General features: G+C 49.8%; 1 protein-coding gene across 1 annotated transcript in view; it reads left to right on the forward strand.

Moving 5' to 3' along the window:
• Positions 1-27,825, forward strand: part of MTREX (Mtr4 exosome RNA helicase) — a 751,215-nt gene that overhangs the window by 126,174 nt on the left and 597,216 nt on the right. The window contains exon 7 of the mRNA XM_086960637.1: positions 490-580. Within this exon, the coding sequence (XP_086816763.1) occupies positions 490-580 (91 nt within the window). The remainder of the gene's footprint in view (positions 1-489; positions 581-27,825) is intronic.

The following is a 27,825-nucleotide window of genomic DNA, read 5'->3' on the forward strand; positions in this document are numbered from 1 at the left end:
ATTGTCATCTATTTTGGATTGTGCAGTAAAATGATAATTTTGAGATGTTTTTCGTTGAGGGTGGATGGGGAAGAATCTTGTATTGAGAGGTCATTTGCAATAGGCCTTTCCATTATGGAATAGCTGGTAGGGTGTGTCACTTAATCTTGCACCCTAATTCCACTGTAACAATAAACAGTGGCTTCTCAGCAAGTATGTAAAGTCTGGTTGTGCTTAAAGTTATGCAACTCTTCAACTGCAAGCCTTCTTGCACATTTTCTTGACCGCAGTATAACACACGCTTCGGTTAATGTTTCTTGTAATTTTCATCACTGGATGAATTGGAATTGTGTGGCCATTAACGTTTAATAAGTGTTCTGGGTGGGTGATCAATTAAAATTAGTTCTCTTGTGCCTTTTAGGTGACATTTTACTGACCTAAAGCTAATGATTCAAGTAGTTTGCTAACATTTCTTGGTAATGTAAAATTAAATTCTGTTTTTTATACTAGATCTTAAGGAGCATGTTATATAGAGGATCGGAGGTCATGCGTGAAGTGGCTTGGGTTATTTTTGATGAAATTCATTACATGCGAGATGCAGGTATTTTCGACTATATATCTAATTTTCTTTCGACTATATATCTAATTTTCTTTAAAGCAGAATGTAAGAGTGTAAGAATAGCAACATGCGTTGGTTTGTTTGATTTAATTTGAACCTTTGAAGAACTTGCTTACTGAATTATATTTAAATAAACATGACTTACTATATTTACCAACTGAAGCTCACAAATAGGACCTGGTTATTTTAGATGGGTGTGCCACCTATGCACCAGAACTTGGCATTTCATTGGCATTCTCATGTTAATGATGGCAAGTCTCAGTTGCTAACCAACCTGTAGGAGGCATCCTAAAAGACCAATGTTAAAGAACCTGCTTCCAACTCATTTTTAGGTCTCGCCTGTCGATGCGCATGCGCATCGAGCTTGCGAGACTATGGGGGCTTAACCACTCTTTAACTAACTTGCAAGGAATCGTGGCGATTCCTTGCAGTGCCCGTGACTTTTAAGCTCAATGCGCATGCGCATTGAGCTTAAAAGCGCGTGCACATCAGTTCCCTCATCCGCACGTCGCATTTCTCCTCCCCCCTCGCCCCCTCCCCGCCGTGTCGCATTTTTCCTCCCCCCCTCCCCTTCTCTCTCTTCCCTCCGTCTTGTTTATTTATTTTTTTACCCGCTCCGCCCCCTCCCCTGCCCACCGTGTCGCATTTCTCCTCCCCCCTCCCCTTCTCTCTCTTCCCTCCGTCTTGTTTATTTATTTTTTTATCCGCTCCGCCCCCTCCCCTGCCCGTCGTGTCGCATTTCTCCTCAACCCTCCCCTTCTCTCTCTTCCCTCCGTCCATTGGTCACCTCTCTGCTGTTAAGGTAAATTACATCCGTATACCGGTTCGTGCATTTTGCTTTACCACTTTTAGCTCCGTGCATTAACCCACTCTCCCCATTTTTCACTCAATAATCATGGCTCTCCAGTGAGATCACTGTTGCCATTTACAGACATTGCACTTTTATCCCTTCACTTAAACCTTAACGTTTCCTCACCGAGACTTTAAAAAACATAATAAATGTTTCAAATTAGGCGTGTTACCAAAGTTCGATAGCTCAGCATAAAGGCAAATGAATGGAATAAAATAAACCATTACCTTCCCAGGCCCCCATGATTCCAGCAGTCACTCCTTCACACACACTGGTAGCGTCACCAAAGAGACTACAAAACACTTCCGGAGCACACAAGGGGCAGGCTTTCGAGTAGACTCTACCATCTGATTCGGAAGAAGGGGGTGGGAAAGATCTTCAAATCTCCACCTCCGAGCTAATTTCTTTTGTCGTTCGGTGGGATACTAACAACAAAAAAATGATTCCTAGGGATTAATTTACGCCTTATCTGGCACGTAATCGAGCTGCAGAAATTACAAACCCTGACACATATCAAAGATAGTATCGCCCTCAGGAGGGAACAGTCTTTTCCAAACATAGATAAGGGACACAAAAGTATATTCCGGATGAAGCGGCAAATGGAGGCAAATGACAGCACTGCTAGTCGTTTCGAAGCATTTATTTAATGACAAGTGGAGAACACACTTCGAAAGTTAAGATATATGCTATTGAAAGTATTACAATTGTACTTAATTAAATTGAAAACTTCACATTTTATTTTTTCGTTGGCGCAATCGTTCTCTTTCTTCTTTAACCCAAGCATAATATTATGCTGAATACAGAAAAAATACGTATTTCCCTTTTATATTGTTTTGCGGCTTAATATAAAACAGTGAAAACACAACGAATCACTATTTCAAAATGGTTGCTTTATTTGTATTCACGGAGAGTGTTGCACGTCCCGCCAATCTTTCTAGTAAACTTAGAAAGATGCAACGCTGTACTGTCTGGATAGGTGCAGGCAAAGACGTGTACGCTTCCTGTACACTATTTTCCGATCAATACCGCAGCTTACTCTTGTTTTTTGGAGGGGCGGTCCATTCAATAGATGTGGCATTTCATGATTGGTCTTCACCTCAGTCAGTTAAATGTCTCCTGGAATGGGCGGGTCATACGGCTGTCAACGTCTCTCTTAACAATTGGTCTAGAAAGTGGACTACACAGGCTGCCGACTATCTTGGTAGCACTATTACTTTTAACAGTAGGCATGTCATTTTTTCTAATACTGCTACATTTATTATTAAATAGCAATATCGAAAAGCTAATTGCTTGCATATGCTGGGACTTTTTCAACTCGACTAAACTGGCGCACGATCCACCTGTGGGTCACACAACCCACTGTTTGGGAAATGCTGGTTTGGCTGCATGCTGCTTAATCCCTGTGTACTTTGATGCACACTGCTCGTGTTATGTGTACTGTCGGAACTATTAATGCATGCTGCTTCAGTTGTGCATAGGCTGTGTGTTCTTTGAGTGCACGGTGCTCATGTTCTGTGTGAACCGTCTCTGCATTTGATACATGCTGTTTCGGTTTTGTATGGGCTGTGTTTGTTTTTGGTGCACGCTGCTCTGACTGTGTGCACTGTCCACCACATCCACCATCATCTCCACCATCACCTCCACATCCTCCACATCCACCGTGACATCCACCGCCACATCCACCACCACCACATCCACCACCACCACATCCACCACATCCACCACCACCACATCCACCACCACCGCATCCACCAGCACCGCATGCACCACCACCACCACACCCACCACCACTTCATCCACCACCACATCCACTATAACCACCGCATCCACCACCGCATCCACCACCGCATCCACCACCGCATCCACCACCGCATCCACCACCACATCCACCATCACCACCACATCCACCATCACATCCACCACCACATCCACCACCACCACCTCCACCACCACCTCCACATCCACCATGAAATCCACCGCCACATCCACCACCACCACATCCACCACCACCACCGCCACATCCACCACCACCACCGCCACATCCACCACCACCACCACCACATCCACCACCACCACCACCACCACATCCACCACCACCACCACATCCACCACCACTTCCACCGCATCCACCACCACCACATCCACCACCACCACATACACCACCAGGTGCAAATGCAATGTTCTTGGATTTTCGTCACAATAAAATACACTGAACATAATCTTCAAAAAATTAAATTACAAACGTTTAAGCTATTGCCATTTATAAATTACAATAAATTTTATTTAAGTATTAATTATTTACAAAATTAAAAGCCATTGTTATTTGCAATATCAATACATCTAAGTCACGTAAAGACAACACACATTGCATTACAAATGCTATAGGTGTCACATTTGCGAAAGTTAAAACTATTGACATTGTAACTGACAAAGCTATTACTTTTGCTATTTTCAAAACCAACACATGAATAAAAAAAGTGTCATTTACAATACCAATTGCTCAAACTTTCCTAATGCGAGACCTATTGCATTTCCAATGCTTGTTGATAGATGTATGAGGTTCTGTACATATGCTTCATAAACCGTAATATTTTTCATGGTATTCTGTTACCATACATATTTTGAGTGACAATAGGATCAACATCACCTTTTGTTAGGTGTCCGAAAAGCTTTCTTAGAGAAGCATCAATGCTGAAACCAGTGTCATTCGTTGACATGTTTCTAACCTAGCAGTTTTTCAGCATAAATCCTCATTTCCATCTTACTGAAAGTATTTTTAGGTTTCACCTACAGACCTTCTTAAACTGTCTGTTGTCGAATACCTACTGTGGACAGTTCTAATACTTGTAGTGGACTTTTGGTCCAGTCCATTACTTATCATGTTATGATATGGAGTTTTGTGTAGCGTGCGTGTACCCGAAGGTGCTTTGGCGCTCCGTAAGGAAGATCAATGAGGCGGGCTAGGTACAGATATGGCCTCTTAGGTGTAAAGAGACATGTTTTCAGCGCTTTCCAGAAATGTGAAAGGGCCTGGGATTTTTGTTATTCCATAGGAAGGGAGTTACACCGTCTAGCCATAGAGGTGACTAAGCTTTTGCCACCCTATCAAGATCGTCGGAACTTGGGCACTGAAGAGTGTCATGGTCTTGAAGGTGTGGACCAGCGCAAATACTGTTAAGAGCCATTGGTCCAATATTGTGAAGTTCCCTAAAAGTAGTGCACAAGGCCTCAAATACAATCCTTTTTAGGTCTCAGCTAGCTTAGGCTGCGCACATGCACAGTCTCGCTGGCGAGATTTAATGACTCTGAGTAGCGAGGGTAAACCCAGCCCCTCTTCTCCAGTGGCTGGCCTCCTAAACGGCGGCCAGCCATTGCAGAAGAGGTCTCAGTTACATCATTCTCTCACTCTAAGCCCAGTCTTTTTCAGATTGGGTAGTGTGTTTTTTAGGTTTGTTCTACCCTCTTCTCCATTGGCTGGAATGGTAAACAAAAAGTCAAAAACACGCCCGTTGTTTACATTCCAGCCAATGGATAAGAGGGGAGAAAGAAAAACACGCCCCCCAGTCTGCAAAGGACGGGGCTTAGGGACAAATGGCGAGCGCCTGTCACTACCTGAGTCCAGGTGCTGATACGTGCATTGCGCGTCTAACAGAGGGGGGAGCGACGCCCTTGTCTACGGAAGGACGCTGGGAACTGCAGAAAACGTGCTCTCTCAGCTCTGTGACTGCCCGAAGAGGTAAGGCCAGGCTGCTTGTGTTTGGGGAAGACTGCTTTCAGCACCTGGCTATCCTTGCTTGCACCACCTCAGCGAAGCTATACACACAGGCAAAAGAAAACATTTTAATAACCGGAGTCATAGCTGCTTTAGAAATACTATGTTCGATTCATATGAGCTGTAGATCGTACACTTTTGCTATAGATCGCCACCTGGTGTTGGGCTCGGATGATTGCAGGTTGTTGTATTCTTGGAAGAAGTCTTTGTAGTCACGAGATAGGTGACTCCTCCCTTGGACAATACTGCGCATGGTCATCGACTCCATCCTCAGATTGTTTTTTTCCGCCACTGGGTTCGGATTCAAGTTTTCCGCTCCGGCTAGAAAATACTTTTTCAGCAACTTCGAATTCATTCAGCAACTTCACCATCGTCCATAAGAACACCATCAGAATCACGACCAGCTTCGACGATAACCTTGCAACCGCCGAACACCTCCACTTCCAGATCCACACCGACCCCAAGACCACACTTAGTCACCCTCATCTACAGACCACCAGGAACCCATAAACAATTCAGCAAAGACATCACTGAATTCATCAGTCCACATGCCCTCACCTCCGAGAACTACATTCTACTGGTAGACCTCAACTTCCACCTGGAAAAGAAAAAAGACAGCAACACCACCACCCTTCTGGACAACCTGGCCAATCTCGGACTCAAACAACTTGTTGACACCCCCACCCATGTAGCCTGACATACGCTCGACCCAATTTTCTTCTCCAGCAAGCACATCTCCTTCGATCACACCACAGCTCTCCATTGGACAGACCACAGCTGTGTTCACTTCAGCAACAAAACTACCTCGACCTACATCCCCCCACAACCTATTCCGCGAAGAAACTGGAACAAAATCACCACCGACCAACTCCTCACATCGCTCAACCAAAATCCTCCCGCCCTCTCATCGGACCCAAACCAAGCTGCCACCAATCTCAAAGAATGGATCACTCACAGCGTAGACGAATTAGCACCCTTGAAAAACCACCAAACAAAACAGGGTAGCAAAAAGGCCCCCTGGTTCAACGATTACCTGAAGAAATCCAAGAAACTATGCCGTACTTACGAGAAAACATGGAGAAAAAACCCAACCACTGACAACCTGACCACCTTCAAGACAGCCACCCGCAAACACCACCAATTGATCCGATCCACCAAGAAATCAGCATTCAAGGATCGACTCGACAACAACGCCCATAACAGCAAGGAACTATTCAACATCGTCAAAGAATTTACCAACCCCACCGCAGCCTCAAACGACATTATTCCCTCCCAAGACCTCTGCGATTCGTTATCCACTTTCTTCTACAACAAAATCGCCGACATACATAACATCTTTGTGAACATTTCCAAAGAACAGTCCACTCCACCCACCTCCGAACCTAAACCGCCCTCTAACAACCTTAGCGCCTGGAACCCAATCACCACTGAAGACACCATCCGCCTAATGAACTCCATCCATTCAGGATCGCCAACCGACCCCTGTCCCCACCACATCTACAACAAAGCAGACTCCATCATCGCACCCCATCTCCGTGATGTCATCAACTGCTCCTTCAACTCCGCTACCTTCCCAGATAGCTGGAAACACGCCGAACTCCGCGCCCTCCTGAAGAAACCCACAGCAGACCCCTCTGAACTTAAGAACTACCGCCCCATCTCCCTCCTCCCATACCCTGCCAAAGTCATTGAGAAAGCAGTCAATAGCCAGCTCGCCGCCTTCCTTGAATCCAACAACTCCCTCGACACCTCTCAGTCCGGCTTTCGAGCCAAACACAGCACCAAAACCGCCCTCATTGCAGTGACAGACGACATCCGAACACTACTGGACAACGGAGAAACAGTTGCCCTCATCCTACTCGACCTCTCCGCGGCCTTCGACACAGTCTGTCATAGCACTCAGCAACATCGGCATACAAGGAAAAGCCTTGGACTGGATCATCTCGTTCCTCGACGGGAGAACCCAGAGAGTCCGACCCCCCCCCCCCATTCAAATCAGAGGCCACCGAAGTCTTCTGCGGAGTACCACAAGGATCATCACTCAGTCCCACCCTCTTCAACGTTTACATGAGTCCCCTCGCATCCATCGCGCGACAACACAACCTTATCTCTTACGCTGACGACACCCAGCTGATCCTTTCCCTCACCAAAGACCCAAACACCGCCAAAACCAATCTCCACGAAGGCATGAAAGAAGTAGCCGAATGGATGAAAAACAGCCGCCTAAAACTCAACTCAGACAAAACGGAAGTCCTCATCCTAGGATCATCCCCCTCTGCCTGGGACGACTCATGGTGGCCATCGACCCTGGGCACAGCACCCATACCCACAGACCACGCACGTAACCTAGGCTTCAATCTAGACTCCTCCCTCTCGATGACCAGACAAGTCAACGCCGTCTCATCTTCTTGCTTCAACGTACTTCGTATGCTCAAAAAAATCTTCCGTTGAATGCCCACCGAAACAAGAAAGACTGTCACCCACGCACTGGTCACTAGCCGACTGGACTATGGAAACACCCTCTACGCCGGAATCACAGCCAAATTACAGAAAAAACTCCAACGCATCCAAAACGCATCAGCCAAACTCATATTAGACATCCCTCGCCAAGCTCACATTACCGGTCACCTGAAAGACCTCCACTGGCTTCCCGTCAACAAGAGAATAACGTTCCGTTTCCTCACCCACGCACACAAGGCCCTCTGCAAACTAGGACCCTAATGCCTCAACACACGACTGTCCTTCTACACACCCACCCGCCAACTAAGATCCTCCAATCAAGCCCTCGCCGCAGTTCCGCGCATCCACAGATCCACCATGGGAGGAAGATCCTTCTCCTACTTGGCGGCCAAGACCTGGAATTCTCTCCCCACTCACCTCCGCCCTACACAGAACCACATTTCTTTCAGAAAGGAACTTAAAACCTGGCTATTCGATAAATAATGCACCCCCTCCCCCAAGCACCTTGAGACCCTCTGGGTGAGTAGTGCGCTATACAAATTCCTGAACTTGAACTTGAAACTTTATATAAAAATTTTCGACATTGAATAGACTTTTCGACATCACCAGCTACATTCCGGTGTGTCGACGCGGGCCATTGGGCCTATCTGTGCTGTATGGCCTACGCCTCATTTACAGAACTCCATTCAAGAGATGTCTGGTACGTCTAGCAAAATTCCCTCATAGCGACCATTACGAGGTCTGCAACCTCTGTCTATTGCCGGAACACGACTAGTCGACCTGCACAGCCTGTGCATTCTTCCGATCGAAGAAGACCATTCGGGAATCGGAGGGCCAGTCGACACGAGATGAGGAGATCCGCGCCTGCACTGGAGACCATCTTTGAGGAGGAGATCGTCGGAGAGGACGTCTCCGGGTACGAGGATCCACTCGTCGCCGAGGAAAACTCTCCTGATCTCCAGATCATATCGGGGGCAGAGGACTCAGACGACTCGATTCCATCTCGGCAGCCTGTGAGTACTCTTGCCCCTGCACAACATACACTACCCAAGCCAAAGGCAGCGGTCGGCACTCCGCCCAAGGGGCCCAGTCGAGACCGAAATCTACCCTCAGACGCCCCCCCCCCCCCCCCGCCGTCGGGTTCTCAGCGTCGAGGAAAAAGACTACGCCTTCCGGTGCCTCGGCACCGACGAAACCACATGTGCCAATGCCACCTCCTCCATTGGCACCGAAACATCCTTCGACACTGAAGGACTCTTCAACACCGAAGCCAAGACACCCTTCGGTGCTCAAAGACAAAGATCCTTCGGTACCCAAACCAAAAGACACATCGGTGCTGAAGCCAAAAACTGTTCCGGATCTGAAAGCTTAGACTCCGAAACCTTCCAGAGTCCGGCGCCGCAGGGCCAACGAGACCTGTCTCCACGCCGAAATCTCCAACATCGGTACCATAGACTCCAAGGCCTGATACAGAGACACCTAAACCCTCTAACAAGCCTACCAAGCCAAAACCACCTTCGGCACCGAAAAATTTGCCACAGGACTCGATAACTCCTCCTAAAGCAAAAAAACATAAAACAACCCCTATCGGCACCGAAAAAAACGACGCCGAAGTATGCTCTCAAGCTGTCTGTGTTGTTCGGTGGGTCGTGGTAAAGGCTTCATGCAGAACGGTTTAAATAATAATGGTACGCCTGTAAAGCGCTGTAAAGCCCCAGGGCTAAGTTCCCGCTGTATAAAACGGCAAAGGGTATTCGTTTGTGCGCAGAGCAGAAAGTGAATCCAGCCAAGGCTGACTTAGTTACTCTTTGGGGGTCGGTCATTCACAATCAACCCTTACACCATTGTGTTTTTTCCACCTAATTTACTTTTCCAATCCGCCCCCTTTCTGTAGCACTGAATGTCTGGCTGGGCCCAGAGGCTACGTGTTTTTATCCGTGCTCATTTGCTACAACCTGGCGAGAGCGGAGAATCTGAGAAATGCGTGGCCAGGAGGGTGCGGGAATCTGGGCCTCTTTCACGGGAGGGCGCCGCTGTGGGGCAGGAATGATCGCTATGCTGCCGGGCTCTTCCCAGGGCAGGTCTCTCCTTCTCCAGGAGGAATGTAAGTTTGTGTTGATTCCAGACAGCCTGCAGGCAGCAGTTTGCTTCAGTGTCCACCGCTCGCCAAGCCAGTCAGCGTTTCATAGTTCGAGGCGCTCTTGCAAGTTGCAACCTGCTGCTCCAGAAGGCGCACTGATGTTCCCTTGCTGATGCAAACTGATTATAAAGGCTGAGAGGAAATGTGTTAGGGCCAGATTTGTTTTTAGAATTAAACCTTTTGCTTGTTTAGTCGTCTTCAGTTTCATTGTAACTACAGTTCGTTAAAATGGCGAGCGCTGGTCATGCTTTTGCCCGGACCAGTGATGTGTATCAAATCTGAAAGAGACACGTTAGTGATAGATTCCTTACCTTAGAATATCCCCAGGGGTCAGACTAGATCCGGAAATTTTTGCATAGCAGTACCCTTGCGTATCGATAGGCGTCGTCTGCGGCTCCGCGTCCTTCGTCGGCACTGTGATGACGTCGTCGGAGTACTTAGACGCCGCCTCCGCGTGCTGACGTCAGTTATTCTTTTTTCCGCGACAGCAAGGGCAGATCTGGAAAAAGCAGTACTTTTAGTCACTTTTTGACTAGTCTTTTTGATCTCTTTTGATCATCTTTCTCGAGTCTTGTGACTTCGGACGGGCCTAGGGATGCCTGGTTTCAAGCATCGCGAGGATTGCGACCGCACGATGTCTGTCACGGATCCTCACCGTCGGTGGCTCTCTGTCTCGGCGACGACCACGACGACAAGACCAGCCCCGACTGCCGGGCCCTGTCTTCCAAAGCCAGGCGGGAGCGGTCCCGCAGGCGACTCGAACTCCGGCAGTCTGCCCCGCGCCGCGAAAGGTCCCGGTCCCACGGGAGGTCGAGGGACTGGTCGCGGGGTCGGAGCCATCACAGCTCCGAGAGTCGGCATCCCTCCTCCGGGTCGAAGTCGTCGTCTGGTAAGAAACTCAAGAAGTCGAAGAGGCGTCATCGCTCTTCTGACCCCACACCGAAGCTCGCACGACGCAACCGGGGGTTCGTCCTGCTCCACACCCTCCGGTCCCATGGCAAGCTGCGACGCCGGAGGAGATAGAGCGCTTCCTCATGGCCATGAGGTCCCTTTCTCCTCGACGGGCTCCGCGGCGCCTTCGGGCCCAGCTGACCCGTCTGGTGCCCCTAGTGGGTCAGGGGCTTCGGCCCCGACGCCGTCTGGTGCTTTGGCCCCGACGCCGCCGGCACCTTCGGGCCCGGTGCCGCAGGGCCCCACTGGATCCGCTTCGGGATCCAGGTGGTCGCCGGTTGACCTAACGACCTCACCGGCGTCAGTCCATCAGGTGTCACCCCCGGCGCCGTCCTCGGGCGGCGCCATCCCCGGTGCATCCCTCGATCAGGTCCCGGCGTCGAAACGGTGCCGCTTGGGGAGTTTAGCTTCTATGAACTGGCCTCATCGTTTGACAACCCTGACTATCAGGGGATGGGTGAAGAGGAGTATTGGGAGGGGTCTGAGGACCCTCTGACCCGTGAGTGTCAGTCTCAAGAGGACTGGACAGGTGACCTTGGGGATGCCAGTGGTCTGGACACATCACCAGACACTGGTTTTGCCTCACCTCCTACTGTGGCTATGGAGGAGGGGGCAACCTACAGTGTGGTGTTGATGATGGAAGCTAAGGCCTTGGGCCAGGAGCTCCCCGTCGCGGCCGTGAGGACTAACCTCCTCACTGAGGTCCTTAAACCGCAGTCAAGCTCGGCCCAGCCACTGCTACCGTTTAATGAGGCCTTGTCCGACGTTCTTTTGGGCACTTGGTCCAGGCCCGCTACGGGTTCGGCCTTAGATAGGAACGTGGCCAGACGCCACCGCCCGGCCCACCAATGTTTCCTGTCCACCCACCCCACCCATGAGCGCTTGGTCATCCAGGCCTCTAATTCCCAGAACGCATACCTGTCGGCTCCGCCTGATCGGGAATCCAAGAGGTATGAGAATTATGGAGAGAAAATATTCTCCTCCCTTAGTTTGGGTCTGCGGTCGTCCAACACCGCATGCCTCTTGGGCCGCTACACCCACTCTCTGTGGGACACGGTCGCGGAAGTGCTGCCAGAGTGCCCGTTGGAGGTACGGGCTAAACTCTGCCAAGCCCTTGTGGAGGGCCGGGATGCAGCAAGATATTCTATCCGGTGTGGGCTGGATACCACCGACTCACTAGGAACAGCGATGTCAACGACAGTGGCGATTCGTCGCCACGCCTGATTGAGGTCCGCCAACTTTTCGGCCGATGTCCAGAACACACTGATGGACATGCCGTTTGATGGCAGTCGCCATTTTGACAACAAGGCAGACCATGCGCTTGAGCGCTTTAAGGGCCCAAGGGCTACGGCCAAGTCCTTGGGCCTCTCGGCCCCGCGCCAGCAAATGGGCGCCTTTCGCTCCTTTCGTGGACAAGGAAGGGGCGCCCCAACACGTGCTGCCAGCCACGCACCGCAGACTACGATACAGTGCGGTGGCGGCCGTGGAAATCGCCGTGGAGGCGGTCGGGGACAACGGCGAGGCCAGTCCACACCCTCCCCCGCAGCATCCGCCTCAAAGCCCTCCTAGTCCGTGCTTTTCGGCCCATGTGACGCCAGTGGGGGGCAGGGTTCGCCATCACCACTCTCGCTGGCGCACTGTCACATCGGACAGGTGGGTGCTGCAGATTGTCCGAAGGGGCTACTCCCTCCCCTTCGAGATGACCCCTCAAGCCATGCCACCGCAACACCACTGCGTATCGGGGGATCATTTGCGGCTTATGCAGGAGGAAGTTTCGGCCCTCTTGGCTAAGGGGGCCATCGAGCGCGTTCCTGGGCCAGAAGTAGGATGTGGTTGCTACTCCCACTACTTTCTGGTACCCAAGAAGTGCAAAGGGGGCCTACGCCCTATCTTGGGTCTACGGAACGTCAACGGCTTCCTCTGGAGGGAGAAGTTCAAAATGCTGACTCTGTCTCAGGTCTTAGCTGCCCTGGACCCAGGAGACTGGATGGAAGCGTTGGACTTGAAGGACTCTTATTTCCACATCCCCGTCCTGCCGGCCCACCTGCGCTACCTGCGGTTTATGGTTGCCAACGAGCACTTTCAGTTTACTGTGCTACCCTTCGGCCTTACTAGCGCCCCACGGGTGTTCATGAAAGTGATGGCGGTGGTCGCAGCTCATCTGCACAGTTTAGGGGTTTCAGTCTTTCCCTACCTCGACGACTGGTTGTTGAAGGCGGGCTCGCCCCAGACAGTCGTCAGCCACCTCCAGACGACGGCAGACCTCTTGCACCAGCTGGAGTTCTCCATCAATGTGCCGAAGTCACACTTGTGCCCCTCTCAGAAGCTCCTTTTCATCGGAGCGGTTCTCGACTCAGCACAGTTTCGGGTTTACCCACCCGAACAGCGGGTTCGGTATATACAGGCTCTGATTCCAATCTTTCAGCCTTTATCCTGAGTTTCGGTCAGGTTGACGCTGCGGCTTCTGGGGCTGATGGCTTCCTGCATCCTTCTGGTGCATCACGCCCGTTGGCGGATGCAGGCTTTGCAGTGGGACCTGAAGTTTCAGTGAGCCCAGCATCAGGGCAACCTGTCCGACCATGTCCTGATCTCGGAGGGCGCTGCGAGACAGCTGTAGTGGTGGCTCACGGACCGCAATTGGGTCAGCGGCAGATCCCCCTCCCTTCCCCAACCGGAGCACGTAGTTGTGACAGACGCGTCCCTCCAGGGCTGGGAATGCCACATGGGAGAGGCGGAGATCAGAGGCATCTGGTCTTCGGCGGAGTCCCGGCTCCATATCAACCTTTTGGAGCTGCGGGCGATTTGTCAAGCACTGAAGGCATTCCTCCTCTCTGTCCGGGGGAGTGTAGTGCAGGTGTTCACGGACAACACCACCGCCATGTGGTACTGCAACAAACATGGCGGGGAGGGGTCGTGGACCCTCTGCCAGGAGGCTCTGGCCCTTTGGCAGTGGCTGGAACATCAGGGTGTGACCCTGGTGGTTCAACACCTGGCAGGTTCTCTGAATGCCAGGGCGGACGAACTCAGCCGACGGTGCATGATGGATCACGAATGGCGTCTGAACTCGGACGTGGCACAAGGCCTCTTTCAGCAATGGGGAGAGCCTTGGTTAGATCTATTCGCCATAGAAGAGAACGCGCAATGTCATCAGTTCTGCACGTTGGAATTTCCAAGGCGGCGTTCGCTCGGAAACGCTTTTCGGCGCAAGTGGAGTTGCGGTCTGTTGTACGCCTTTCCGCCTATACCACTTCTGCCCAGAGTGCTGAAGAAGATCAAGCGCGACCGGGCACAAGTCATCCTTGTGGCTCCGGACTGGGCACGAAGGTACTGGTATCCCGAGCTACTCAGTATGTCAGTCGATCCCCCGGTTCGTCTGCCTCTTCAGGAGGACCTTGTGTCGCAGCAGCAGGGGATGGTCCTCCACCCGAACCTGTCCAGTCTCCACCTCCATGCTTGGAGATTGAGCGGTGACAGTTGAGGCCATTTGACTTGCCTCCTGAGGTCTGTAACCTCATTCTGGCAGCCAGGCGTCCCTCCACAAAGTCGGTATACGCCTGCAGGTGGAACAGATTTGTGGCATGGTGCACCGCAAATGCTGTGGATCCTCTCTCTGCCCTGCTTTCTGAGGTTCTATTCTTCCTTCTTTCTCTTGCCCAGCAGGGCTCTGCTCTGGGCACTATCAAGGGCTACCTTTCTGCTCTTTCAGCCTTTTTGAGGCTACCTGATCAACCTTCTTTGTTCAAGTCCCCTATTGTTAATCGATTCCTGAAGGGCATCACACATACGTTTCCTCCTGTTCCCTTTGTGATGCCTCAGTGGGACTTGAACCTGGTTCTTAATTTTTTGATGTGTGCTCCCTTCGAGCCACTTCACAACTGTCCTCTCAGCCTTCTTACGTTGAAGACTGCCTTCCTGGTAGCCATCACCTCTGCCAGGAGAGTGAGTGAGCTCCAGGCTCTATCCTGTAAACCTCCTTTTCTTTCGGTCCATCCGGACAAGGTTGTCTTGAGGACAAGGCCCTCTTTCCTGCCCAAGGTAGTCACTGCCTTCCACATTAGGCAATCCATCACCTTGCCCACCTTCTTTCCGCCCCCGCATCCCTCGATAGAGGAAGAGAGGCTCCACCGTCTAGACCCAAAACGTGCGCTCTCTTACTATCTGGATCGCACGAGCCAGTTCCGGTTGGATGACCAACTCTTTATTCGTTACGTGGGCGCTAAAAAGGGAAAGGCGGTGCACAAGCGGATCATCTAGCGGTGGATCATCTTGTGTGTCCAGGCGTGTTACTCCTTGGCTAAGAAGGAACCCCCTGTTGGGCTGAGGGCTCATTCCACTTGGGCCACGGCAACTACTACTGCCCTGAGCCGGGGAGTGCCCCTACAGGACATTTTCCAGGCAGCTACGTGGGCCTCACTGCACACGTTTGCAAGACACTATTGCCTGGACAGCCAAGTGCGGAGGGATGGCTTCCTTGGCCGTTCCGTCCTCCAGGACTTTCTGGTGTGATTATTGGTTCGCAGACCCACCACCGGAGTTGGTATTGCTGGGGTATCTATTCTAAGGAAAGGAATCTAACACTAACGTGTCTTTTTCAGATGCACAAGTTACTACTTGTGTAACAATATATCTGTAAGAGACATTAGTTAGTGATAGATTCCTTACCGACCCACCCACCCATCCTCCCCGTTCTGCGAACCGATATCTAGGTAAGGTCATCTCCTTTCAAGACCCTAGTTTCAAGGCACCAGTGTTGGTTTTTAGAATAGCTCTGCGTTTCTCTCGCGGAAAAGCTGTGTCTAAGAACTGACGTCAGCACGCGGAGGCGGCGTCTAAGTACTCAGACGACGTCATCACGACGCCGACGACTGACGCGGAGCCGCAGACGACGCCTACCGACGCGCAAGGGTACTGCTGCGCAAAAATTTCCGGATCCAGTCTGACGCCTGGGGATATTCTAAGGTAAGGAATCTATCACTAACTAATGTCTCTTACAGATAGATCGTTACACAAGTAGTAACTTGTGCGCTCGGGCAGAGCCGGCGTCGGGGGTGGGATGGTGCTGGTAAAGAGCTTGTACTGCGAAGGACAGGGGTGGATCGTGTGCGAGGGCGGCCCTGTGCCTTTAAGCTGAGCCACACCCGTCTGCTATTGATGCTGCTGGCGGGCCGGGTTCCTGCTTCCTCTGCTGTCCCAGCCACTCATGCATCATCCCTCAGCCTGCCGTCCGCATTGCCCTCCCTCGCAGCCCCTCTGTTTGCCTAAGATCACACCATGACCGGGGTGGCGGCCTTGCTGGCCAAGGAGCGGGCTCTGGCCAATGGCCTGGGTACCAACGAGCATGCCATCAAGTCCCGCAGCGCAGGACTTCGAGGCGCTGCGGGCCGAGTGCCTGCAGGCGGGTCTGCTCTTCAAGGACATCTCCTTTCTGGCCATCGCCTCCTCGTTGGGCTTCAAGGAGCTGGGCCCGGCTCCTCCAAGGTGCAGGGCGTGAAGTGGAAGCAGCCCACTGACGGTGCTTCAGGGAGGGAGGGGCGGCGGCTACCTGTTGGCAGCTGAGGACGGTGGTGTGAGAGTGTGTACGAGGAAGGCGGCGGAGTGGTGGCTTGGAAAGTGAGGAACAGAGACTCGGCGAGTGTCCCAAAGTGACTGAGGGGCTCAAACTGTTAGATGGGGAGAGTTCAGTTGTGAGCGCGAGGGACGTGAGGGGGTGGGGTGTAAATGTAAATGTACCAGCATTTATAGAGCGCACAGCTATTTCCCTGAGGTAGTGTTCCGGCGCTGTACGTATACCACTTAGGAACCCTTCCTAGTTTTCCCTGTGAGTGTCCACTCCTGGGCACCCCCAGGGTGAAACCAGGCATCCCAGCGCTTTTGGGGCCGTTGACCTGCCAAGGCGGGTATTGAACCCTGGTCCCGTGCCAGACCTCTGCATCAGGGTCTGCCTCTCTAACCATTTGAGCCACACTTCTCCACTGTGTGTGTGTGTGAAGGGGGTTTAGGCATTGTGAGACTAGGACAAAAAATAGACCCTGGCACTAAAATCAAAGTGGCCCTCATTAGTGAACCGGATTACTAAAGAGTCCCAGATAGGCAAACCGGGCCACTTGTGAACGTGTAAAGACACGATGCGTAGATATTGTGCAATCTGCAAGATATAGAAGACATCATGCTTTTGTGTTTGCTGCAGGCAATGCTTGTGATCGAGAAATTAACAGTCAGTGGATGTATGAATCGGTGGGTGGAGTTGAGTGTAGACTGCCTAGTCCTGGTTTTTTTATTTCACATAGTATGCTGCGCCCTCCATTGTCTCACAGTGACGTTCCACACAAGCCCTGCCACAGAATCTAACTAGAACTTCGTTGCTGGAGTTAAACGTGGCTAGAACACTGTTTGAGAGAGCCCTTCCACCAGAAAATTAGAGTGCAACAGTCACTGTCAAAGAAAGGCGGTGGCTTGGTGTTGTGTGTGTGTGTGTCTGACTCTGTGTGTGTGTGTGTGTGTGTGTGTCTGACTCTGTGTGTGTGTGTGTGTGTGTGTGTGTGTCTGGCTCTGTGTGTGTGTGTGTGTGTCTGGCTCTGTGTGTGTGTCTGGCTTTGTGTGTGTGTGTGTGTGTCTGGCTTTGTGTGTGTGTGTGTGTGTCTGGCTCTGTGTGTGTGTGTGTCTGGCTCTGTGTGTGTGTGTGTCTGGCTCTGTGTGTGTGTGTGTCTGGCGCTGTGTGTGTGTGTCTGGCTCTGTGTGTGTGTGTGTGTCTGGCTCTGTGTGTGTGTGTCTGGCGCTGTGTGTGTGTGTGTGTCTGGCTTTGTGTGTGTGTGTGTGTCTGGCTTTTTGTATGTGTGTGTGTCTGGCTCTGTGTGTGTGTGTGTCTGGCTCTGTGTGTGTGTGTCTGGCGCTGTGTGTGTGTGTGTGTGTCTGGCTTTGTGTGTGTGTGTGTGTGTGTCTGGCTTTGTGTGTGTGTGTGTGTGTGTCTGGCTTTTTGTGTGTGTGTGTGTCTGGCTCTGTGTGTGTGTGTGTCTGGCTCTGTGTGTGTGTGTGTCTGGCTCTGTGTGTGTGTGTGTGTCTGGCTCTCTGTGTGTGTGTGTGTGTGTGTGTCTGGCTCTCTGTGTGTGTGTGGCTCTGTGTGTGTGTGGCTCTCTGGGTGTGGTACAAATGCAATAGGTCTCGTATTTGCGAGAGATTAAGCTATTGGGATTGTAAATGACAATGCCATTTATTTATCTATTTTCAAAACCAACACATAAATAAAAAGTTTGTCATTTACAATGCCAATAGCTCTAACTTTTCCGAAGGCGAGACCGTTGTATTTTAAATGCTTGTTTTCATAGGCATCCAGTGCAATTTGTTCAGTGCTGTAGATGCTGACTGAAATTTGGGGTGGTTGGAAACGAGACGGGCTGCAACATTTTGTAGGGTCTGGAGTTTGTATAACTATTTTTGTTGTATGCCAATATATAAGCTGTTGAAAAAGGCTAGTTTGTAAAAATTAATGTAGCCGTGATAAATTTTTGTAATTTAGTGGGAATAGAAGGTTGGATTCTTAAAGTCTTTAAAAGAAAGAAAACCCTGGATTTTGTTTGATCCGATTCTCAAGAGTTTTTGTCAAAGATAACACCCATATTCTGAACTTTATCTACTGGGGATGGAGCATGGCCCATATCTTGTGGCCACCATGCCGGGACCAGAATTCAGTATTCTTTCCGAAGAGTCTCGGTCTTGCCTTAGTAAAATCTCAGGCTGTTTTCTGTCATCCAGGTTCCGATCTGTTCCATACAAAGGCGAAATTGGGCGACTGTGTGTGCTGGATTTACGGTTGCTTACACAACGATTTACTTGTCTGCGTAGCCGACATTGAATGGCTTTCTTTTCCATCTCATTTGTGTGTTTCCATGTTCAATTCATTTCCTTCCTTTTCTTGTGTTTAACACTCCCCAGAAGCATAGCTTCCTTGCCATCATTTTAATACGATGACTTGTATCCTTACGTGACCCACATCAGGAAGCTACTTTTTAGGTTTTGTCTGGCCGTAGCACTGCGAAGCAGTGCTCCGCCCATGCGAAATCTTATGATCCTACAGTTGGGGCTTTTGTCCCGCCTTCTCTTCCATTGGCTAGCTCCATAAATTGAGGCTAGCCATTGGAAGAGATTGGCTGTCAATCACGCTTTCCCCGTGAAAACGCGATTCAGGGGCGTTTCCGTGCCTTTTTTAAGTCCCGCCCCTTGTTGCCTTGTGTCCCGGGCCGCGCTGTGATTGGCTGCTGGCCCGGGACACCCCCGTGACGTCATTCCCTGGGCCGCGCTGTGATTGGCTGCCGGCCCGGGACCTGACTTGTTTAAAGGTGCATGCACTGGAGAGCTCAAATTGTTCGGAAGGGGTGGTATACTGGCAAAGGGTCCTGAAATACCAACTCCGGAACACTAGTAAAGGGAGACCTAGAACGCATGACGGCAGGCGACGCTTGCATTGGTTATCATCATCACTAGGCAGGCTGCTCTCACACACACTGGGGCGGATTCTGGGAGACTCCGTATTTCCCGCCACGCGGCACGACGCATTTCCCGCCTTCGCCGCACATTAACAGGGCACGCTCCGAGCGGCTGTGAGGGCGCAAGGCTGCGGAGTCCCTTCAAAGCCCCTTCTTCCGCTCTGCCTATGGCCGCGGCCTCCCCTCCCACAGCCACCCCCCGTTTCCATATTCAACATTCGGAAGCCCCGCACCTGTAAGGTAGTCGCCGCAGTCCCACATGGTGTCGGCGTCCGCGAGTGTCCAGGAACCAAGGGAGCGGGCAAAGTGGCCTCTCCAACTACACCATCGCAATCCGCCACCGCTGGAGGAAAAAATAGAAACAAAGATTGCAGCTGGCAGTTTCCATAATGAAGCTCAATCAGTATGCGGCTGATTAGGGCTTTATGCAAATCGCCCCTCGTTAGCAAGGCAGGCAGCACTTTGAAGTCCATGAGCAAAGCGCACACTGAAAGCGCACCCTGCATAATTTAAATCAGGGTATAAATATTTATCAGCTCATTTGCATATAAATTGCTTAGCGCAAACATTCTACGCAGCACAGCAGCCAGGGAGAAAAGTGCAGGAATGGAAAATTATCTTGAGTGCCTGCATGCGAATTAAGGAGCATTTGTTTCCTTCCTGCAGAACTGGCCTTTCTGACCCAAAGAGAACTGGGACGAAAGGGTGGCAAGAGAATGGGCCGCTCAGGTGAAATGGCGCACATTATAAACTCGCTCAGAAGGGCGACCGTTGTATTACTTTTCCCTCAGAGCGCTTCTTGAATGAAGCAAACTTCAAACCTGACCGCCCCCCAGCAGGGCCCTGGCACAGCACGGGATCCATCCGATGACTGCTAAAGTGGACAGATCTCTTCTGCACTGCAGTGCCAGGCAACAACCTCGTTAGAAGTAAGTATATTTTGAATGTGTGCTTTGAATCCAATGTATTGGAAGATGAAACCTTCTGTACAGTTCTGCAATGGATGCCAGGCAACCTCGCTCACTGATGAGAAGCTCTAGAGACGCTCATTTCCAAAACAGGTGCCTTGGCACCAGCGAAGGAGCCGCAGATCACACGGCTGGTTGTTCAGCTGCAGTTTACTGAGCCTCATTTTTAGTTGCGTGCTTAAGGGCTGGTGGCTACATACCGCCTTCGTAAAAATATTGGATAATTATTCCAGTGTTTATGAACAAAACAAGAGAAGGATTAACTTCAGGATTGGACTAGGAGCCTTTGGAGGCTCGAAGAGACAATCAGCAAATTGGCAGAAGGGGTGAAGGGAGGCCTGCCATGATCATCACACAAGCAGCCTCGGTCTTCTTGTGTCTTGCAGGAGAAATCTGCGTGGGGCAACTCTACTTAGCCTTCAGCCTTCCCATAAAACATCTTCTCCGTGCTAAGGAAGGGGCAAGATTTACTGAAGAGGAGGCTTGTTGGAAAAAGCAACACAGTGCCCATTTATGCAGGAAGCACGGAGCTCAGTCACCAACTCTTTTGGATAAAGAAACGAAACTCAAGCAGCGATGCACTGCCGAAAGAGGTGTCTGCCGCCAGCATGGTTACTGTGCTCCTGAAACTGATGTGAAAGCGAGAATAGGGCGTTGGAGGAGACTTTCTATCCTCCAGCTGGGTTTCACCAATGGCTGGGCTTCCTTTCTTAACTACATTTCTCTGAACAGTTGGTTTACGAAATCATTGTCTGCTGTAGTCAAATTAAAAACAAAATAAAGCTCCAGAGCAAGAATTGATAGACGACTACACTATTTTGAACTCAAACTTTGTGACGGAAAGGCTGATTCAGGCAGGCAGCTCCTGAATCAGAAGTGGAGCCAGTCAGAATCAAGAAGAGAGGAGCCAATCGGAATCAAGAACAGAGGATCAGATCAGAATCAAGAAGAGAGGAGCCAGTCAGAATCAAGAGGAAATTGGCCGGTCGCAGACAAGACGCTGCAATGAGCTTGCCAACTTTTTTGACTCTAAAATTCAAAATATACTTAAACAACTTCCGCCGCTCTCCCCTTTAGACCCTTCCCCCCTCCCCACCTCCCAACATCAGAGCAATGGTGTTGAACTAAGCAATTTCCAACCCATCAACGCGGAAACTTTGGGCCCTATACTACAAGCCCTCAAAAGCGGATCACCCCATGACCCAGCCCCGCTGAGACATCTTAAACTGGTAGCCCCGAGCATCTTGCCTCTCATAATTAACCTTTTAAACACCTCCTTCGATTCTGGAACAGTGCCCACAAACTGGAAAAAAGCTGTAGTGAAAGCACTCATACCAAAACCTAACCTTGACCCAGATAATTTGGCCAACTTCAGACCTATATCTCTCCTCCCAGGCATCAGTAAACTGGCGGAAAAACACATAAACTCCCAGCTCTCACATTATCTGGAGTCCAATGAACTGCTAAAAATCTCTCAAACGGGCTTCCGCCCGGGCCAAGGGACAGAAACAGCAATGGTGGCGGTAGTCGAAGAAGCCAGGAAGATCATCGATGCAGGAGGATCAGTGGCAGTGATCCTCCTGGACCTTAGTGCAGCATTCGACACCGTCAACCATAGCATTCTTGCCCAACGCCTAGGAAACCTCGCCATCACAGGGACAGCCCTTAAATGGCTAAAATCCTTCCTCCACAACCGCTCCTTTCAGGTAGCAGATGGAGACTGTATCTCCAAGGAAACCCCGATATGTTGCGGAGTGCCCCAGGGCTCCTCTCTGAGCCCGACACTCTTCAACGTATACATGGCACCTCTGGAACAAATCGTCGTCCCCTATGGCATCAAACTCCTGACCTACGCGGACGACACACAGCTGGTCGTTTCCCTGAGCCAGTCAGAACCCCCCTCCATCGATCTGTATTCCTGCCTGGAGAATATCGTCAGTTGGATGAGCAACTCCCATTTAAAGCTCAATGGGGAAAAAACGGAGCTAATGGTACTAGGCAACCAGTCCCTTTTTCGCCCGGAGTCTCTATGGCCGCCCAGCATGGGCCCACCACCAATCCCCAAAACCGATATCAAAAGCTTGGGGATTTGGTTGGATGATAAACTCACTCTCAGCACCCAGGCCAAAAAAACTGCAGGAACTTGCTTTGGCTTGCTCCGCTCCATCCGCAAAATTCTTCCACTCCTACCATACCAGTCCAGAAAACTGGTTATCCAGGGCCTCATATTGTCCAGATTGGACTACGGCAATGCCTTATATCTTGGATCCCCAAAAAAAGTCATCTCTAAGCTTCAGGTGGTGCAAAATGCCGCGGCCAGAATTCTTACTGGCACCAAAAAACGCTGTTCTGCCAAGCCCGCACTCAAAGAACTGCATTGGCTCCCGGTGGAACAAAGGGTGCATTTCAAGGCCATGTGCCTAACCCACAAAATCCTGCACGGAAAAGCCCCCCCGGTTCTGAAAAATCTCGTATCTCCCTACACAACAATTAGAACCCTGCGCTCTACCAATGCCCACCTGACCAAAATACCCAAAATTAAAAAGTCACGTTTCGGAGGTCGACAATTCTCTTTCCTGGCATCCAAGATGTGGAATACTCTCCCACCGGCCCTCAGGGCCCAACCTAATCTCTTGACATTCCGCAAATCCCTGAAGACATGGCTGTTCCCTTGATCCCTTGCTTCCCCCCGGCCCCTTCCCTGGAGACCTTAGTGGATTCTGTCAGCGCTGGGACGCTCACGGGCAGCCATGCGCTCTACAAATCTTCAAAATAAATAAATAAAATACTCTCAGCATGCTGCCATGAGTCAATGGTGATGTCATTACTTTCCCCTGGTTCCTGTTGTAACTGCAGCCCTCTTTGGCTGGATGTGAAGCCACACTGTGCCACCATAGAGGATTAATGTGCCTGCTCCAAAGCAGATCGTGTAACGTACAGATCCCATCTTTGTATTTTATGTAAATAGGTAAGTGGGAGAATGCTTTTGAGACGGAGATCATTTTGTTACTTAGATCATAAGTTGCAATCCTTTGAATATGGCACAGCAATATATTCAAACATAGGTGTTCAATTGCTCGTGTACCTGAGTAACTGTGTGCACAGCTGTGTGTATGTTAACAATTTGAAATAACACTGGGTGTGTGTGGTAGTAATTGCTGTCTGCAGAGCTTGTCCGTAGGGTACAATAGGTCTCACATTTGAGAGAGATTAAGCTAATGGCAATGTAAATGACAATGCCATTTATTTATCTGTTTTCAAAACCAACACATAAATACAAAATGTGTCATTTACAATGCCATAGCTCTAACTTTTCCAAAGGCGAAACCATTGCATTGTAAATGCTTGTTTTCTTTTTCTTTGACCTCTTATGGAACTGTGTGTGTTTTCTTGCTCTCTCCTCCATGTGCCGAGTCTCCCTCTCCCCCCCTTCCCAGCCCCTCTGCATTGTTACTCCTGTTCAGATTCCTGTTCAGAGGGCCAAAGGGTAAGCAGGAGCTACTGAGCCCAACAGTGTGGCTGAGGTCTTTTACACCTGATGTCCCTGGATGCAACCTACTATGGATCCTGAGTTTCTGGGCCAAGTACTCGTCCAGGAGTTGACTCTGGCAGCTTGGGTCAAGCAGGCCTAGGGTTCTCAGGAGGGTGGGGGGTGTAGACACAAGGGAATGAACACAGGTGTCACAACTCAAAATACGCTCAGCAGAAGCAATAAATGATTGTCCAATCAAATGCTTGCTTTTATGAAAAATTAGTATTTGTAAATGAACACAAAGTGAATAATGACATTCGCAAACAGTGCATACAGTCGCCTGAGGTCAGCGCTCTAGTGGTTCCTGCGCAGGCCCCCTGAGTCCCACTCCCCTCTCAGTAGTGGTTATTCCCCATTCACTATAGGTGACATTCAGGGGGGCCAAGTCTCAGGATTCCCACTCATACTGACTGTATTAAAGTCAAAAGTGTTCCAGAGCTATCTGCCAGGCAAGTTCCCCTCTGGACCCTCTAGCCCATACATCACACTTGCCTGCCCAACGGGATCTGAGCGACTGTAGTCTCTGTTCCCTCCCACTACGTGAGTGTTGAAGCTGCAGTGGCTGCCTCCAGAAAACATTTCACAAGCAGCCCAGTAGGGGATGTGGTCAGGCGAATTTGAGTGTCTCGCACACCGTCCTTCGGCAGCCAGGGTGTTCTCTGTGCTCCTCCAATGATGGTTAGTTTATTTTTATCCTCCCTACAAGGTAGGCAGGGGGTGTGCAGGGTGCAACGCTCCTGGTCTTCAGTCACTGCTTGGGCCTGCAGCAGTCACCACAGCGACTTCTTTCCTCAGTCGACAGTTCCAACCAAACCACGCTTCTTGCTTTGTCTTGATGGCCTTCTGTGGCATACATGGGGGTCACAGTTCTTCCTCTTGACATGGCCTATGGCCTGAATGGCATGGCTGCAAACTTCACGGTGGCCCCACCTGGCATATGGGGTCACGGACTAAACACCTATACACGGGTAATGGCCTGATCACTTAGCAACAGTTACAGCTCATTTCAAAGTGGCTTTCTTTAGCATAATGGGGTTGCTGACTTTTCCTTGCTCACGAGCAAAAACCTGTTCTGTGCTCATCCATTCTCCTCACATCTCGCCAAGTGGATCCACTCATCTGGATTCCCCACAAGCCCTCGCTCCCTCTAACACTCTTTTGTCCCTCACCGGACACACTGGTCTTGAAAAGCAGGCAGGTGCTGGTGCTCCAGGCTCCAAGGCAGGTGGTCTTGGATTTCCTGAGTGATGTCCTATCACACAGCTGGGAGACAGCGGACCTTGGTCCCCAGACCTGGTCACAGGCAGAAGTCTTGCAGAGCTTTTGCTCCTCACACAACATGACTGAATGCTTTTAAGTTGACAGTTTTTGGGGTCTTGAGCTACCCTTCTTACAGTCCATTTCCAGAATCAAATTTGAATTAGAGTCTAAGTCTTTGAAGTTTATGTTGGGGGCCTGCTTCATTTCGAAGTACCCTCTCTTCTGCTTACCGTTACAAATCTGAAAGCCCCACAACACGGGCAAGTGGCGTGACTAGAGGTTCACACCTGGATGTCTGCCACAATGATATGAAAATGAAAAGGTTACCCCACGGCCCCAGCCCTACTCTTTATGATTCTTTTATCAGCCCCATCTCCTTCCTGAACTGTAACCAGGCCCCTTCCCAGATATCTTTTTCTGCATCAAAGAGCATACTTTGAAGTGTACTGGAAAGCCCCTTTTTCCCTTCCGCCAGTATGTCCCACCCAGATTACAGGAATTCAGCAATATACAAATCTGTCTGGGGGATTCCTCTACCTCCTATTCTCATGTTCTGCAGGTCCGTGCTGGGTCTCCCAAAATGGAACCCAGAGTCTTCCATGTATTGTACCAGTCACTGGCACACATTTATCTAGCACATGCATATAATATGCACGCACTGTACAGCACTGCGTTATCCCTGTATTGTACCATTTATGTCTATATAAACCAAGCACATGTGTACCACACACTCACTCTCAGCACTACACTCCAATCTGATGTAGGCACACAGCAGCCTAACTTTGAGTGATCCTGTAGGCCTCACACTGTTGACTCCTGCTGATTACTACATAGTATGCTGCCACCACCGCACTCGTGCTGCTTAACTCCTTGGAATGGCAGTAACCTTTTCACTACCTTGAGGGTTGATATTTGGGCGAACCTTCAGGTCCAAAAATACTGTAGTGCATGAGACAATCCTATGTCATAGCGCACACGCATGATTTGTGTTAGCCAATAACAACAAAAAATCAGCATTCAGGATCCAGACATTATAGTTTGGGCACTCAGGGCAGGGGTGCACATCCATCACTTTGCGAGAGACTTTTCCATCCCAATATTCCTGACCTCTCCCATTCTGTTTAAAAGCACAGTAACATATATTTTTGTCAGGGTTTGACTGAAGAGCTGACTTTATTCTGTTTGTTTTAGCTCCTGTGCTGCACACGTTGCATGAAATCAGACTTTAGCATACAAAGGCAGCATTTATGGCACTGGAAGGGGAGGCGTAAACTGCTGTACTCATTCAGTCAGTTGTTAAGGCTGAAGGTGTACTTGGTGTGGCTGAAAAGGATATGTCTCTTCTCTTGGAGGCCCATAAGAACGCTCCGTGGACCATTGTTTCTCTTTCAAGTCTGGTGGAAAGTAAATTCGACCTTAGTCAGTGTTTTCACTTAAGTTCGGATACTCTCTTAATCTTTGCTTCAGACAGGGGTTAGGTTTCACCTGCTGCTTTTCCCTCAGCAGTAGCTTTTCAGCTAATCGGTCTCTAACCAGATTTATTTGTAATAAATGTGTAATGTGTTGTATTCACAACACTTTTGTTAACGTGTGTGACAATGACCCATCCGCAGAGCATTTCTATATCAAGTGTTTGTCATTGAGGTGTAAGAATTTTTCTGCCACTGCTGCTGACATTTCCTGTAAGCCTAAATCAAGTATCCTTCCTCTCTCCCCTCTGAAAGTTGTAGCCCTGTACCCCTTCTTTCTTACCCATATCAACTATAAATCTTCCATCATGTTGTAATGTAGCTAGGGTCACACGAAGTCAAATACATGAAAGGTTGAAAAGTGCTGCTTTAGATAAGAAATTACAGAGGAACAATCTGCAGCAATCATTTGTGCAACGCAGGTAATGCAGGACTTAATACAGGAGACGTATACTGCCCTGTAGTAATCTGGATGGGCATCCCCACTCTAGTTAGACAAAAAGCTGAGTAAATTATACTTTAAAGTACCCAGTGATTAGCATTTTAAGAATAGTTTGATTTTCTCCTTGGAGGACAATAAAATATGTTCCAAGCAAAGGTTGGCAGACAGGGAATGCCATTATCCCTTGTCATGGACTTCAAGTGGAGTGCATAGAGTACAAGAAGAGTTTGATTTAAAGGTTTGCAGTGTACCGGACAAAACAAAAATGAATGAAAGAGAAGCCTGCCTCAAGGACAGCCGATTCATGGATGTAATGACTTAAGAACATAGTTTGCTTTCTGGTGGAGAGCCAGTTGAGTAGTCTTGGATGTTGAGATGGAAGTTGTTTACAGAAGGCATATATATAGTCAGTCTTACAGCAACATTTTCAGTGAGTTGAAGTGTATCAGCCAATCATTTGCCCAAATGGATGAATAATGAATTCCCTTAGTACAGACCAGAGGATACTGCTACATGGGAACATTTTCAAACAGTTGGGTTGCATGAGAATCAGGTTTTCTTTTCAATATCTTTGGGACGTGGAAGCAAGAAGTCGTCAGCCTTTTGGTGCAGTGTTGGGAAGAATATGTTGCTCCAGCAAAATACCAGGGTTGCGTAACATGTTGATTGGTTTAGGTGCATGGAAGTCAGTGGCACGACAGCAGAGTTCAGAATATAGGTTACAATTGCTGTCAAGAATGAGGACTTCAGTGCATTTTTTGTTACATTATTGTGAATTGCTCAACCTCCTGGTCACTGAGATCTTTCATTTTTCAACTTTGGGAAAAAGCTCTCGTAATCCAGGTGAATGACGCTGTGGGTGTCACCGTAGCAGTAAAAACAAAAGAAGAAGAACACAAAATG

Source organism: Lissotriton vulgaris, chromosome 3_1 (genome assembly GCF_964263255.1).
Source record: "Lissotriton vulgaris chromosome 3_1, aLisVul1.2, whole genome shotgun sequence".
Lineage (NCBI taxonomy): Eukaryota > Metazoa > Chordata > Amphibia > Caudata > Salamandridae > Lissotriton > Lissotriton vulgaris.